This window comes from Sphaerodactylus townsendi, linkage group LG09, assembly GCF_021028975.2.
Source record: "Sphaerodactylus townsendi isolate TG3544 linkage group LG09, MPM_Stown_v2.3, whole genome shotgun sequence".
NCBI classification, from domain to species: Eukaryota; Metazoa; Chordata; class Lepidosauria; order Squamata; family Sphaerodactylidae; genus Sphaerodactylus; species Sphaerodactylus townsendi.
In genome coordinates, this window is record NC_059433.1 from 88,636,298 (window position 1) to 88,652,135 (window position 15,838).

The 15,838-nt window shown below is 45.7% G+C and overlaps 1 protein-coding gene across 2 annotated transcripts in view; it reads left to right on the top strand.

The window, feature by feature from the left end:
* CCNE2 (cyclin E2) overlaps positions 1 to 15,838 on the top strand; it is a 19,967-nt gene continuing 4,129 nt past the window's right edge. The window contains exons 1-10 of one of the 2 annotated variants that reach the window (XM_048507858.1): positions 1 to 71; positions 2,910 to 2,947; positions 3,041 to 3,143; positions 6,763 to 6,816; positions 8,187 to 8,338; positions 9,814 to 9,949; positions 10,889 to 11,035; positions 12,550 to 12,645; positions 14,013 to 14,147; positions 15,131 to 15,242. In XM_048507858.1, the coding sequence (XP_048363815.1) occupies positions 2,934 to 2,947; positions 3,041 to 3,143; positions 6,763 to 6,816; positions 8,187 to 8,338; positions 9,814 to 9,949; positions 10,889 to 11,035; positions 12,550 to 12,645; positions 14,013 to 14,147; positions 15,131 to 15,242 (949 nt within the window). In that variant the 5' untranslated portion in view covers positions 1 to 71; positions 2,910 to 2,933. The remainder of the gene's footprint in view (positions 72 to 2,909; positions 2,948 to 3,040; positions 3,144 to 6,762; positions 6,817 to 8,186; positions 8,339 to 9,813; positions 9,950 to 10,888; positions 11,036 to 12,549; positions 12,646 to 14,012; positions 14,148 to 15,130; positions 15,243 to 15,838) is intronic. The other variant, XM_048507859.1, reaches the window with a different exon arrangement.

Sequence of the window (15,838 nt, forward strand, 5' to 3'; positions counted from 1 at the left end):
CGCATGCGCAGCCGCGGCCCTATATAGAGCCTTGGCGCCGGCGCCAGCTGAGATCAGTCCCGGGCTGGGCGGTAAGAGCAACTGAGGGGGAGGGGGGCGCTTTGGGGGGATCCGAAGGGGGCGACCTGCAGCTTCGGCTCTGGGTGTGTGGAGACGGGAGTATAAGAAGGCGCGCGCGCGGGGGGGGGGGGGGGAGGCGATCGGTGCATATAGGTGTGTGTGTTGGAAGGGGGGGGGCTGTGGGGTCGCCCGCGTAGGGGGTGACCCCACAAGTTCTGAGGCGCCCCATAGAGGAGGCTGTGGTTGAGGGGCTTGGATGCCACCGCCAGGGCTCCCTTGCAGGAGGAAGCGAGAGAGAAGGCGGGATGCCCGCCCGCCAGCTCAACTTTTGGAGGGAGAATCAGGCGGGGAGGGCAGAATAACAGGGGCCCCCGCCGCCATCCGGCCCGGGGGAGTCTCCCTGGCGTCCACTCGGGGGGTGTCAAGGCAAGGGAAGGGGGTGTCTCCTCCCCAGGACGAAGGACTGCTGTTGTAGGTCTCACCCCCTCCCCCCTTCTCGCCCTGTGCATGGAAGGGGGCATATTGGGGAGCCAGCGGAGGGTTTGGGGGTGTCCTGAACGACCTGGGGGTGGGGATCGCCCTTCATCCAGCCCGATTGCCTCCCCCCGAACCTGTTTCTCGATGGTGGTGGGGGGGAGTGAAGAAGGCCGGCCAGCCTTGGCGGTGTCTGAGCGAGACTTTTTGGAGGGAGAGAAGCAGACTCCCTCCTTCGGTGCTTGGAGGGAAAAGGGGTGGGGAGCCCGCCTGGCAGCTTCCCGGGCTGGCCCTTTACCTTCCCCCACCCCATAATATATAGGGTCGGGGAGAAGACAGATGGGGTGCATGCAATCTTTTTTCCAGGTGGAAGAGAAAGAGGGTGGGGGTGGTGGGGTTTAGTCATCCAACCTGCAGAATCCCCTATACTGCAGGGTGGAGGAATAACTGGGTGGTCAGGAATATTTTGGGGAGGGGGGATGGGAGGGTGTCAGTAGGACTTTGGCGTTTTTCCCCGGGGAGGGAAGCTGGCTTAAGGCCAGGGCCAGGGGGGCAAACCAGGCTCCTAGTCCTTTTCTCTGCTTCTTTTTCTGAAGGATCCCCCTTTTTTATATATTGGGGTGCAACAGTAGGGCTTGTCTTTCCAGGATGTGTGGAGGCGGGAAAGAGTTATTGGGGAGGGGGCTGTTTCCCCCCACCCCACACACTTTGGGGGTGTCTCCCGCCAGTCTGTTGGGCAGACTCCTTGCAAGGCGGTTGCGTTGCGTTGCACCCCTTTGGGGACACGAGGAGCTTTGCCCGGAGTGGGGGGCCAAGAGTGGCGGCAATCGGGGAAGGCGCCCCCGGAGTCCAGCCTGCTGTTGCCGCCGCTGCCGCCTTTTCTTCCCCGCCCGCTGCAAATTTGGCGCGGGTCGGAAAGCCTCGTCTAGGCGGCTTGCCTGCGGGGAAGGGAGGGGGGAACCCCAATTGCAAACCCCCCCCCCCCACGGGTGTCTAAAGCAGAAAAGAGGAGAGAATGAAGCCTTTTTGCTTTCATGTGAGGCAGATCTGTAATATTTATTTCTATAATAATCAGCCATCATAACATACAGTAATGTTCTGGGGCGAAGTAAATATTGACTTTACTTGTACATACATTATTGGTGTGCATGAAACATTCTTGCACGCCAAAATGCTTTTTATGCACATACAGGTTGTCTCAGCTCCTAGCAATGGTGTTGGGATGGGGACTCTTTATAATGTATGTGGTGAGTTTGTGTTTCAAAAACAGCCCCACTTAAATCTCTGACAGATAGGCAGATTATGCATGGGAATCAATATGGTAATTAATTAAGCACAAAATGCCAATCTAATATACATCTGCATGTTCATGGCACAGTTTTCAGTAGAAGCAACTAAAGGTATTGTCGAAGGCTTTCACGGCCAGAATCACCCCCCACTAGTGTGGGGTTGTCGGGCTGTATGGCCGTGTTCCAGTAGCATTTTCTCCTGACGTTTTGCCTGCATCTGTGGCTGGCATCTGACTTCAGAGGATCTGAAGATCCCAGCCACAGATGCAGGCGAAACGTCAGGAGAAAATGCTACTGGAACACGGCCATACAACCCGGAAACCCCACAACACTCCAACAAAAAGAGTGCTCAAATTAAGGCTTTTAAGATGCAGAAGAAAATGGCTACTTAAAGGGATTTGCTGGAGGCAACGGATGGAACAGTAGAACTTGAAACTGACCAGCATGTGGATGCGATTGTGGGAGTCTGATCACCAGTCCTACCTCCTGAAAGTGACATTCTTCCTGTTTATGTAATCAGGGTGTGTCTAGAACAGGGGTAGGGAACCTGCGGCTCTCCAGATGTTCAGGAACTACAATTCCCATCAGCCCCTACTAGCATGGCCAATTGGCCATGCTGACAGAGGCTGATGGGAATTGTAGTTCCTGAACATCTGGAGAGCCGCAGGTTCCCTACCCCTGGTCTAGAAGGTGCTAACTGGAGATGTTAGGGTGGGACATTCTGGCAATTCCACCCCCCCCCCCTAATTCTAGGGGACAGTAATTCTAGGGGACCTTAGACATCAGTGTAAAGAGTTTGTCCAGGATGACTTTATGGTCCAAGCACAATCTTTGTCAAAATGTGACGCAGTTTTAGTTTGGGGTACTTCTGTGTTCCTGGTCCTACATTCTTGTACCCAGATAGGGACTCAGATAACTTCTGCTTGTATGCCCCATGGGGTCATGGGTGAGTTCTTTAGCTGCACTTTTGCAGCAGTAGTTGAGGATATATTTGGTTGGTGTATAAATACTGGGAGTCGAACTAAATTTATGCTAAATAGCATTTTATGCCTTCATGCAATAAACACAGTCTTCTTCATGTTGCAGGAAAGGATCTGGAGTCTTAATAAGATGTCAAGACGCAGGTATCTTGTCATGTTTATTACAAGCTACAATGTATGTATAGCAATACATGATGCTACTGTTTTGATGGAACACATTTCTTTCACTTTCTACAGCAGTCGCTTACAAGCAAAACTGTACCAGCCCTGCCAGGATACGTCTCCTCAAGAACTGCAGCTGCCAGAGAGTCTTCATACCAGAAAAAGAAAAGCAATAGAGGTGGGTAGGGGTGGTCAAAAGGTCTCTCGAACCAGGTAGTGGTTGGTGGTTACCATAAAGTTGGAGTTTCCTGGCTAGTCCCAGATTCACTGGGGATTCCTAAAATATCTCATTGCATCAGCATTGCTTCTGTGATCTTTTTTTACTGTCAAGTCACAGCCAACTTATGACAACCTCACTGGGTTTTCAAGTCAACATAGGCCCTTTCCACGCAGCAAATTCTGAGCGGGTTATAGCCAGGATTAACGAACCCAGCCAGTCCATCGGCAGGGGCACGCTCCTTCATACAGAGGCGCGCTTTTAAAAAACTTCCCTGCCTGGCTTTTTTGCGCTTTGCAGGCAGGCAGGACTGACACACCCACCCCCCCATATCATGGCCCGTTTCCCCTGCATAGCTCTGCAGATGCAGCCGGGGAAGGGGGTTTCGAGAATCGCATTATGTGCGATTCTCTTGTTTTAACACGGCTCACACAACACGATTGTTGAAAAACCCAAGTTTGGGTGGGTGCAGAGGTGGGATCCAGCAGGTTCTCACCAGTTCCCGAGAGTGGGTTACTAATTATTTGTGTGTGCCGAGAGGGGGTTACTAATTGGGTCTGCTTTTCCGTTAGAAATTCCATTAGGTCCAAAAATCATAAAGTCCTGTTGCTTCCTATGTGGCTGGTTAGCGAAGGTAGAAAACGGGATAATTCTCCCTGTTGGGCTGTTTTAAAAACCTGTTTTAGAAATATGGTAAAGTTCCTTGTTTAAGGAAAGTGTCCGTCTGTTGATTTCTAGAAACAAAATAAAGTATTTGAAAGTATTAAGTATTTGACAGGCAGTCAATTAGAGGAGAAGTAGTTGTTTCTGTTGGCAGTAGACAATGGGACTTGCTATAATGAGTTTAAATTATGGACAGAAAGATACCAGCTGGAAATTAGGAACTTTTTTTGCAGTAAGAGCTTTTTACAGTAACAGAGAAATTATTAATGCCCTCAAGCACCTGGACTACCGTCCAGCCATCAGCCTCCCGTTGTGCCTTGTGTATTGGCGCTCACATGCCATCACTGTTTGAATCCTACCACCATGGGAACCTGTTACTAAAATTTTTGGATCCCGCCACTGGATGGATTCAACTGGTTGTGGTGGGTTTTCCAGGCTGTGTGGCCGTGGTCTGGTGGATCTTGTTCCTAATGTTTTGCCTGCATCTGTGGCTGACATCTTCAGAGGTGAATCACAGAGGGAAGTCTGTTACACACTGTGTCCAGTGAGAAGGGAATGTTTAGTGGCGCATATGTTGTCCATGTCCCAGGGTCGGGAACCAATCAATAAGTGGTTGGGTGGAACTTGCTATGCAGAACTTGCATTCACCAATATTGCTGCTGCTGCAGGGCATGAAAATGTGAATCACTCCCTGGACTGAAAAACCCCACCCGCAATACTATACTATCAACCACATCTTTTCATAGCAGTGACCCACTTACTGATTGGTTCCCCACCCTGGGACATGGGGACGAGGTACAGGATCCAGCAGGGATTCTCAGCAGGTTCCCCGGTAGAGTGGGATTACCACTAATTGTGGGTATTGTGCCGAGAGGGGGTTACTAATTGGTATTTGATTTTGCCACGTGATTTTTATGGCCTTAGTTACGCCCTCCTCTCTCAGCGAAGTGGCCAGCGCAGAATCTTGAAGCCAGCTCCAGCAAAGAGGTGCGAACTGGTAGGGCGTAGGGCAGCCTGCGCCTGCAGCGCAATAGTTTCCCCTTGCCTGGCGACGGGCGCAAAGAGCTGCTGGCTGTCCTTGCCACAGCCCCGCCCAGGAATGCCCCGCCCCTGGAATGCCCGGCCATGCCCCCGTCGTGCCCCGCCCAGCCCCATTGGCGCTACGCTACAGTTTGAATCCCACCACCACGGGAACCTGTTACTAAAATTTTTGGATCCCACCACTGGGTGGGTGGGGAAAATGCGGAGCAGATCTATGTTAGGATTGGGATCCATGTGAAGTTCCCTCCCAACCCAAGTTTTTACTGGGTTTATCCTGGTTTAATTGGCCTGTGTGGAAAGGAGAGATGCTCTAGTCTAACCCAAATGGCTATTGTGCTTCCAACCAGCTTGGCTCCATCTGGTTGGAAGCACAATAGCCTTTTGGGTTAGAGCAGCTCTGTGAAGAAAGAAAAATAGAACCCCTTTGGTGGCTGACTAAAATATAAGAATGTTGTTTGACTGATGAAGAGGATGCGAAAACGCTGTTAAACGCGCGTTGCGTTTTCAAGTTGTATGACAGACAGGCATCACACCGGAGCTCTTTCGATGCACATAGGCCAGAGAGACCTCTGAATCTGACTTTTAAGGAGCCCTTGATACTAGACTTCAAATCCAAATCCAAAAACCTTTATTAGGCATAAAACCAGTGCCAAGAATTTCAAATACAATAAAAAGATCATTATTGCTCAACTTGCAGTACACCGAGCAAAAACATAGCAACAGCTTCAGATATTTCCACACTAGAGCTATTTAGAAGCTTAGCCATTTTTGTTTTATCAGAGAGGAGCATAAATCCTGTTGGTAACACAGTTCTCAAATTGGTTCTGATGTTGTTGTACTTTGAACAATGGAGCAAAATATGAGAAAGTGTTACAGTTGTATCAGGACAGAATTGACAGCGACGCTCATCTTGTGGAATACCAGAGAATCGACCTTGAAGATGTGCTGACGGAAAAGAGTTACACCTTGCTCTGGTCATGACCCATCTGCTATTGTAATTAATACGTTGTTGCAGATATATAGCAGGGCTAGTTTTCTGAGGGATAATCCCAAAATACTAGACTTCAAGAAATTGATTGGACACTGATAGAAATATGGATTATATGGACACGTGCCTACAAAGAAACTATGTATGGTGATATTGACAAGATAGAGTGATCCTGGTTTGGATATTATTATTATTTACATTTATAGTGAACATTTAGTAAGCATTATATGGAAAAATTGTTTGAGAGAAACTGATGTACCATTGACAGTTATATTAGTAATTGTGATTATATAAAAATTGAATATACAGTGTTGACTACTAAGCATCAGCCTGAGATGTGCAATGCGTTTTTGATACGTTCCTTGTTATATTGCACACTATTTGTTGTGTGGTTACTGTGTGGAAAGGGCCATTGCTTGCCTATTCTTAGCAGTTCTGGATTTTCTTGGTTATCTCCCAACCAAATGCTAACAAGGGCAGACTCTGGTAAGCTTCCAAGATTACCAGCTGATTTGGTAATGTAAAGGTAATATTTGCATACCATCTTGCAAGGGTGGCTGAAGTCTGTGGGCATATGTGTGTGAAATACACGCACACATATAAGAGAGAGACTTTATGTATCTTTGGAGAATATTGTTGTGTTGATTGTAAGAACCTGATTCTTTCTTATTGCATCCTTATTAAAAAAATGTAGAAAATATTACCACTCTACGGTAATACTCTAGCAACAGCTACCAGTATGCTGTTTTACTGCATAGATATTGCTGTCAGAAATTAATAAAGGGTTCTCAAAGTACACTGTAAACGCTTCAGGTTTTAATAGTACTATCAGAAGGAGAGAACTTCATAGGTGAGATTTTTCAATATGTTTTTCTTTTGCTTTCAAAGGATACCAAGGGACAAGAAGAAAACACCAACACGGGACATCAGTATGAAATTAAGGTAGTATAGTTCTCCATGGAACTACACTGAAACTGGGTCAGCCTACCTACTGCCCTTGGTGTGTGTAATACTTTAAATTAGGGCTTGGTTGGTGTTCTACATGAAGTCTTCTGACTCAAGAGGAAAGGTGCTTTATGAAAGTACCTTACCATTCACTTTTTAAAATCCTTCCTTGCCTCTTTGTGGTTTGGCTGCAACTATATTCCCTGCTGCTCGGTATCTTTTTGTGCAGCACTTCACCATAGCAAGAGCAGAGAAATGTTACCATTGTTGTGGTTTGCATTTGGCTGTTCTCGCATGACTGACTTTGGTTCCCCTCCTTTGGTGACAATGCCAGGCAACTAGCATAAGGAAAATGCTTCCTGCCTCACTCTGAAGACACCATGAGTCAGAAAAAATTGCTGTGAAGGACAGAAGCATATCTTCTAAAGGGGATGCCAAGGGCAAGCATTAAGCTGCCCCCCTCCACATGGAATTGGGAGGGGGTGCAATTCACATGTACTTCAGAGGCAGAGCCACCAGTATAAAGCTGGACCTTGTCAGGGCAGAGCCTGCAGTTCAACTCTGACCTTTGCCTGCTGAGTCCAGCTTTAAAATACAGGCTTTGGAGATGGACCCCACAATTTAAAGCTAAAAACCTGGCTGAGTCCCCCAACTCCACATGGAGTTTGAGGCGGGGACGCAGTTTGATGGTGGGGGGCAGGGCTTGTGGGTGCGCCTTTGGGATGCCTGGCACTCCCCTCTGGCAGTTCCCAGGGCTCAACCCCAGGCTTGCCCCACCCGAGTTACACAATTGGCTAAGCATGACTGCCCCAACCAGTAGGCTGACTGCTTTCACAGCATTCCTGAAAAACCTACCAACTTGTTAGCAGAATCCAACTTCTAAAAAGCTTGGGGAAGCATTTTTTGGCTCGACTGTAATTCAGTATACATACTGCTCAGATGTGCACAAAGTGGTCAATGTAAAGGCGTTCTGCACGTTTAGGATGCAGAAGGAAAAGTTGTACTTGTGTTTATAAAACAGCAGGACACATGCAAAATTGGACACACCAGAAATACATATGAAGCTTGTGTAGTTATCTTAATTATTCCAGACAAATTATAGAAATTGGTTGCTTAGACTTGTGCTTTACAGTTGCATCTGCATTGTAGACTAACAAGTATATTCTGTTAAGAAAAGTTCTTCCCAAGATGTATAACAATGCAGTTGTAAATGTTCTGAGTAAAGTTATAGTTAATGTCCAGGATGCTGATGATAGTTTTCTGCTGCAATACTAGTAGTCCAGCATCTGATAAATGGATAGCTAGGGTAGCATTTTTTGTTTGTTTGGGTTTTTTTCCTTAAGCTGTCACTTAATATTTTATTACAGAGCTGTTGGCCACCTATGATATCTGGAGGTGTCTCTCCTTGCATATTAATAGAAACCCCCCACAAAGAAACACCAACTACCGACTTTTCTAGATTCAAAAAATACAGATTCAGAAACCTCTTCATAAATCCATCACCTTTACCTGAACTTAGGTAAGTTGACCATAAAAGCAGTCGCAAGTTGTATGCCAATAAAGGCCCCCTAGCACCAGTCGCCAGATTGGTTATACTTTGATACATTGGCTTGGAGAACAAGGCTCCAAAACCGTCTTCCTGAATTATTTACATCTAGAGAATCTTTGATTTGTTCTCCTGGGCAGCGCAAAGGATCAGCACAGTAAACAGTGTGAGATCAGGTGGGGCTGAATATTTTTACGGCTAATAATAAAAACTGAGATTTGAATTTATTTGTGAAATGTTGCTTAATTTACCTTTATCTGATGCCAACCAGAAGGAAGAAACACTACCAATGGTGGGCTAATACGATATGTCGTTAGAAGGTCAAAGCTACAATTCACCAGTCGTTTTTGTTGTAAAGCCATATGTGGGCAACTTGTGACTTGAACTGGAAGAAGGGGGTGAGATCTAGGAATCTCCATGTTCTCACACAGAACATGTTGCTTCCAGTTCCTTGTGTCTTTTCTCCTCACAGTGAAACCGACATGGCTTTTAACAAATGTTGTGACTATTGGTATGAAACTGACAAGTGCAGTCTATTTTTAAAATCCATGTTAAAATAAGCAAACTGAATGAAATAGAACATATGATGTCTAACTGGAGAGACCAGGGTTCAAATCTCCACGGTTATGAAGGCCACTGGGTGACTTTGGAGCCAGTCACTTACCTCTTAGCTTCACCTGCTTAACAGAGTGGTTTTAAGAAAAAAAATTGTGCTCCTTGAACCTTGAGCTCCTTTGAGGAAGATTGGCTTGGGTTTCTCCCCCACCCACCCCAATCAATGGTTGAACTGCTTAACTTAAGGCATGGAACTGCCAGAGGAGGTGGTGATGGCCACTAACCTGGATAGCTTTAAAAGGGGCTTGGACAAATTTATGGAGGAGAAGTCGATCTATGGTTACTGATCTTAATCCTCCTTGATCTGAGACTGCAAATGCCTTAGCAGATCAGGTGCTCGGGAGCAGCGGCAGCAGAAGGCCATTGCTTTCACATCCTGCATGTGACCTCCCAAAGGCACCTGGTGGGCCACTGCGAGTAGCAGAGTGCTGGACTAGATGGACTCTGGTCTGATCCACCAGGCTCTTATGTTCTTATGAACTCTTGTGCTTTGGAATGATTACAATTAAAAGTGCAGGAATACAATTTATTAAATGGTTTCTGTGCTATTGGACTTTCTAATTACTTGGGTATTCACCATAGGTTTATGGTTTCTTCTTGCATGCTCATTTTCTCACTCCGCAAACTTTGGCTGATGAGTCCAATAAAGACCTTTTGAATTTTTTGAAATGTTCATATCCACAAGACTTGGTCTGGCCAATCCTTGACTAGTTTCTGAATCAAAGTGTCTGGCTTCTAAACCTGGCACCCTTTGAGTTCTTACCCATATGGTATGTCCTACTGCCCTGAGACAAGCTTCTAAGACAACTTAATTTGATATGTCTTGTTTCTAGTTGGGGAAGTTCTAAAGATGTCTGGTTCAACATTTTAAAGAAAGAGAACAAATATGTTCACTGCAAACATTTCACATCTCTACACCCGAACCTACAACCGCACATGAGATCAATTCTGTTGGACTGGCTTCTAGAGGTGAGTACAGTGCAGGGACTTGTGCTTGAGAGGGGGCCTGCCTCAGAAGCGGAGCATCTCTTTTGCGCATAGAGAGTCCCAAGTTCAATCTCTTACATCTTCAGTTTAAAGGATCAGGTAGCAGTAGGTGTGAAAGACCTTATAAAAAACCTTGGAGAGCTGCTTCCAGTTAGACTAGAAGGCCGCTACATGTGAGACAGAAGTCTGAAGTATTGGGCCAAAACTCAGCCACTTCTTTAATTTTAGACTGATTCTCTCGCTGTTCCTTGGTTGCAGCATTAACCTTAAGTACAGTAGGGGACTTAGTGCTCTTTTAAAGTTACTGATCCGGGGGTGTGTGTGTGTGTGGCATTGAGAACTTGTCAAACTAAAGTAAGTTGCAGTGGGAGCAGCAGTGGCGTAGCGGTTCAGAGCAGGTGTACTCTAATTGGGAGGAACCGGGTTTGAGTCCTTGCTCTGCTGTGTGAGCTGTGGAGGCTTATCTGGGGAATTCAGATTAGCCTGTACACTCCAACACACGCCAGCTGGGTGACCTTGGGCTAGTCACAGTTCTTCTGAGCTCTCTCACCCCCCCCCCCCCACCTACCTCACAGGGTGTTTGTTGTGAGGAGGGGAAGGGAAAGGAGTTTGTAAGTCTCCTTGCTTTGTGTCTCCTTGCAGGACAGAAAGGGGGATATAAATCCAACTCTTTTTCTTTTTCATTCTAAACGCATATATGTTTGCAACCTCAGTATTCCCTCCCAGCATTTATGATACTGTGAAATAACATTTCAGTGGGTAAATTGTGGAGAGACAAGGTACAGAGTTGATCTCTGCTCATAGGATCAGTAGAGCTGTTTCTTCAATTTAAGAATTGCTTCAAAAGCAGTAGTCTGCTTGGCTATGGTCTCTTGTTCTAAAGTGAGGCTAGCCGTAACCATGGGGTTCCTTCTCTTACAGGTATGCGAAGTCTACACACTCCATAGAGAAACTTTCTATTTAGCACAAGACTTTTTTGATCGATTCATGCTTACTCAAAAAAATATAAACAAAACCATGCTTCAGCTCATAGGAATTACAACCCTGTTCATTGCTTCTAAGCTTGAGGTAAGTGAAACATTTATTTGATGATTTATCCAGGTTACTTCCTTTTTATAGCTGTCCAAGACAACGAAGGCCTTCCTTGGTGACTCAACTAAGAAAGAGGCCATTTAAACCAGCAGATCATAATAGCTTTAATTTAAACAGCAGTGAAAGTTCTAACCGGTACAGGTCAAAAGTAAAAAACTATCCTGAGGAATTTAGTTTGTTCTTGCAAATGGCAAATATTTAGATGTTTATAGCGATCAAATCTAAACTGGTGGTGTAGTGGCATGAACTTTGAGAAGCATTTACCCACAAACATGGAAACTGCGTACTTTTTTAGCCACTTTATCTGGAGCTAGCTCCATTTTTGAGTAAATCGATTGATCTGCATGCTTCCTGGTCCTTAAACAATTATTTGGGTGTTTGCTTTTGCACCTGGGAGTTCGAGATTAGATTATTAAGAGAAGGGAATCTGAATAGAAACTTGGACAGCTTGCTTAAAGTTCTCCAGGTTGTAGTAAAATATATGGCTTAGAGACCCACGTGCCAAAATAATTCTACCTCCTTAATTACTTTGTAAATGGAGCCGTGTCGTCATGAAGATTTGTGAGAACTTTGTGTAGCAGAATTAATACTGACAAGCTGCGGTATTGAATGGCTGTTGTGCATTTGTTCCGTTTTTTTAAAGGAAAGAAATTCGCCTTGTTTTATGTGCATCGCATAAATAGGAGGCAGCGCATCTCTTTCAATGGTTGGTTGAGCTTCTATAAATCTATAGAACCAGCGTGGTCTCTAGATAGTATAACCGACTTGATCCTGGCTGTACTTGCTTCATGTTTCAGTTCTAATTCTTGCTCAAGACTACCTTGAAAAAGACAATGGTCTGATTCAGAACCTTTTAGCACCCTTTCCTACATTCCACTATTTATTCATGAGAGTGTTCAGGGCTGCTGTGGGGTTGCAACGTATCTCAGATTGTGTGGAGGTGCAATTGTCTGAACTACATGGGTAATGCTACCAGAGGAGTGTGTTTTCACAATGGCTCTCCAGTAAACTGGCATCAGCTTGCCCATTCTGTGAGCAGCCCAGGCTCATACAATCCATGTGCTCCATGTGAGGGCTACTGGGTCACAAACCTGTCAGTGTGTCTGAGCATCTAAAGTGAACCTGAGTTTATTCTGTACTGATGGTCTGCTTAATAGGATGTAAAAAACAATGTTAGAAACAGTAGTCTTATATATTGTCGAAGGCTTTCACGGCCGGAATCACTGGGGTGTTGTGCAGTTTCCAGGCTGTATGGCTGTGTCCTAATAGCATTTTCTCCTGATGTTTTGCCTGAATATGTGGCTGGCATCTTCAGAGGAGCTGAAGATGCCAGCCCTAGCCAGATCCTCTGAAGATGCCAGCCACAGATGCAGGCAAAACGTCAGGAGAAAATGCTATTAGGACACAGTCGTACAGCCTGGAAACCACACAACACCCAGGTAGTCTTATATCTGTCCAACTATTCTCTCTCTCTCTGCTTCTTTCATTAGGAGATATATGCTCCCAAGTTACAAGAATTTGCGTATGTTACAGACGGTGCTTGCAGTGAAGAAGATATCATAAGGATGGAGCTCATTATATTGAAGGTAACAAAGATATTGATCATTGGGACAGAATAATGTAGTGGTTAGTGCCAAACTAGGCCCAGGGAAATAAAAATTCTATTCCTTACTCAGCCATGAAGCTATCTGGGAATCTTTACACCAATTAGACTTTCCCAACTTAACCAGCCCAAGTGGCTGTTGTGAAAATAAAATGGAGAGGAAACTCCTAAGATAGTGATGGCAAACCTTTTCGAGACCGAGCGCCCAAACTGCAACCCAAAACCCACTTATGTATTGCAAAGTGCCAACACGACAATTTAACCTGAATGCTGAGGTTTTAGTTTAGAAAAAACGGTTGGCTCCGAGGCGTGCATTACTCAGGAGTAAGCTTGGTGGTAGTCGGTGGCTTTGCTTTGAAGCAACCATGCAACTCTTCCAATGGGTGAATCACGGCCCTAGGAGGGTTTACTCAGAAGCAAGCCCCATTGCCAGCAACTGAGCTTACTCCCAGGTAAAGGATTGCACTTTAGTTCTTCGCATGAAAATCAGTTCTTAACAGCGCTTAACAGAGTTACCTACACTGCTTCCCCAAAACTAGGTCTTAGGTTCAATGGTAATAATCGATCAAAGCGGCCCAGGCCAGCTTAGATGTGTGTGGGGGCACTCTGTTTGCATGTGCCCACAGAGAGGGCTCTGAGTGCCACCTCTGGCACCCATGCCATAGGTTCGCCACCACTGTCCTAAGAGCCTGGGAGCAGGTAAAAGAGGTGTGGCTGTTACTAAGTTGGAAAATGAACACACCTATTATCTTCAAAATTCTAACTGGTTCAGGAGGAAACAGTGCGGAATGATATGTATGCAGCCCTGAATGGCATGTTACAGAGTGCGTTCTTATAATTTAAAACTTAGTATATGAGGGAAGATAACTCTGATTCTACATGATGTAGAAAGAGGGTTACTAGTTAAGCAACCAGTGGCTTGTGCTACTATAGAAATGCTCCAGGGGTCTGCAACCTCTCCAGATGTTCATGGACTACAATTTCCATCAGCCCCTTGGCCATGCTGGCAGGGGTTGATGGGATTTGTAATCCATGAACATCTGGAGAGCCACAGGTTGCAGACCCCCTAGCCATATCTTAGGTGTACAGCGGGTAATATGCCAGTTTATCTGCTCAAGTGAACTAGCTCTGTGATGCATATCCCCAAGTCCTTTCTAGAAGCAAACTGAGTATCCAAACTCGAGCTGAAAGTCCCATTTTGATGAAAAGACAACCCCATAAAAACAAGCAAGCAGATCCATAAGTCCCACGCAGTTTCATCATCACCCAAGATACAGTAAAATGTTGCATTGTCTCAAACTGCACACAGAGAGGGCTAAAGCATTTCATTTTTGCCTTCATGGAACACAGGCTCTAAAGTGGGAGCTCTGCCCAGTCACGATAGTCTCCTGGCTCAAACTTTATCTCCAAGTGGATGCTCTGGAAGATATCCCAAAAGTCCTGGTACCTCAGTATTCTCAGGAAATGTTTATTCAAATAGCACAGGTGAGTACCCTCCCCTCCCTTGCATGCCACCTCTCACTCACTCACTCCCTTCCCTCACTTCTCTTCCCTTGTATGGCACCCCTTCCTCCACTAGGGTGGGTGGGCCATGTCAAGGTGCCAGGCCCCTCCCCTCCCCTCCCCTGCATGCTACCCCTCACTCACTCACTCCCCTCCCTCCCCCTTTCTCCCTCCGCTAGGGTGGGTGGGCCATATCCAGATGTTGGGCCCCTCCCCACCCTTGCATGCCACCCCTCCAGATGCCAGGATGTGTGGTTTGTGACAGTTAAGCGACCAATGCATTCCTAGCACGGATACCACTGTCAGTTGGAAATAGATGGGAGTGACTTGAGGGAGGGAGACAGCTTGCACTGCTTGTCAGTCTGTATAATGTGAAAAGGCTGGCTTTGGGATGTGGGGCAAGAAATGTCCTAAGCTCTTCATCATGCATAGCCCAATCCTCTGCAGATACCTCTCAGTGAAATCAGTGGGCTTAACAGGGGAATATTATTATTCATACTGGAGAATAATATGTACATTGTGCTTAAGAACCTGTGTAATGTGTAGGGTATGAAATGCACCTACAGATTCTCTTGGCTTTCATGCTAAGATGTTCTCCGTAGCAGTGGGGCACCTACATGTCGGTCTTACTCTTACTTTCCTTGTGGTTAATCTTATTCTCAAAGCTCAAGGTTATGAATATTGTGGCTGTATTGCTCAAGTAACATGAGCTTACTGTGTGGAACAGACATAAAACACTGACAGAATTTGGTGTACAAAGCAAAACAGACCACTGCTATTTCTGGAGCTTTAGCAAGAGAAGGGTACTGTTTTCACTTTGCCGGGAAATGACATTGTAATTGGCTGAAACGGAGACACTCCATATAGTTAGATGGTTCTCTCACACAGGTGGTTCTGCATTGCCCCATTTCAAAGACTGATTATAATCAGAATCTTTCTTACAAAATCATTTGCTTCCTTTACAGCTCTTAGATCTCTGTATTCTAGACATCAATTCCCTGGATTTTCAGTACAGGACATTGGCAGCTGCTGCAACTTGCCATTATACCTCAGTAGAAGTAGTGAAGAAAGTGTCAGGTATGGTAATATAACATTCTTGTGCCTCTTCTTGGAAGACTGTAGTTAAAATTAGACTATAGAAATGCTCTCCTTTAATGTAGAACATGCATCTTCAACCTATGGCCCTTTCGAATGTTCTTGGGCTAAGATTCCCTTCACCTCTGCCAATTGGCCATGCTGGCAGAGGCTGATGGGAGTTCTAGTCCATGAACATCTGGAGAACCATAGGTTGGAGACCCCTGATTTAGGGTATTAGAGTATACAGTGGCCAACTTCCAGCTACCCAGCTACAGCAAGTTGTAGCATTCTGGACTATGAACCTACTGAACTTTTTATTTCTTCCACTTCTCCCACCCCATCTTCATCCAGTCATTGGATACCAGCAGGTTCCAGCAACAAAATCCTAGCCCTGCACTAACTGTTTTTCAAAATATATTTCATCCACTCTTGCTAAAAGTACTGGAACAAGGCAGGGAAGGGACATTTGTGCAAAAGAACTCAGAACTGTGCTGGTGGATGCACAATTTCTGCCTGTGACCTACCTGTTGAGAGCTAGTGTGGTATAAGGGATTGGTGGGTCAGATGAGAATCCTAGGCAACCTGGATTCAAGTGC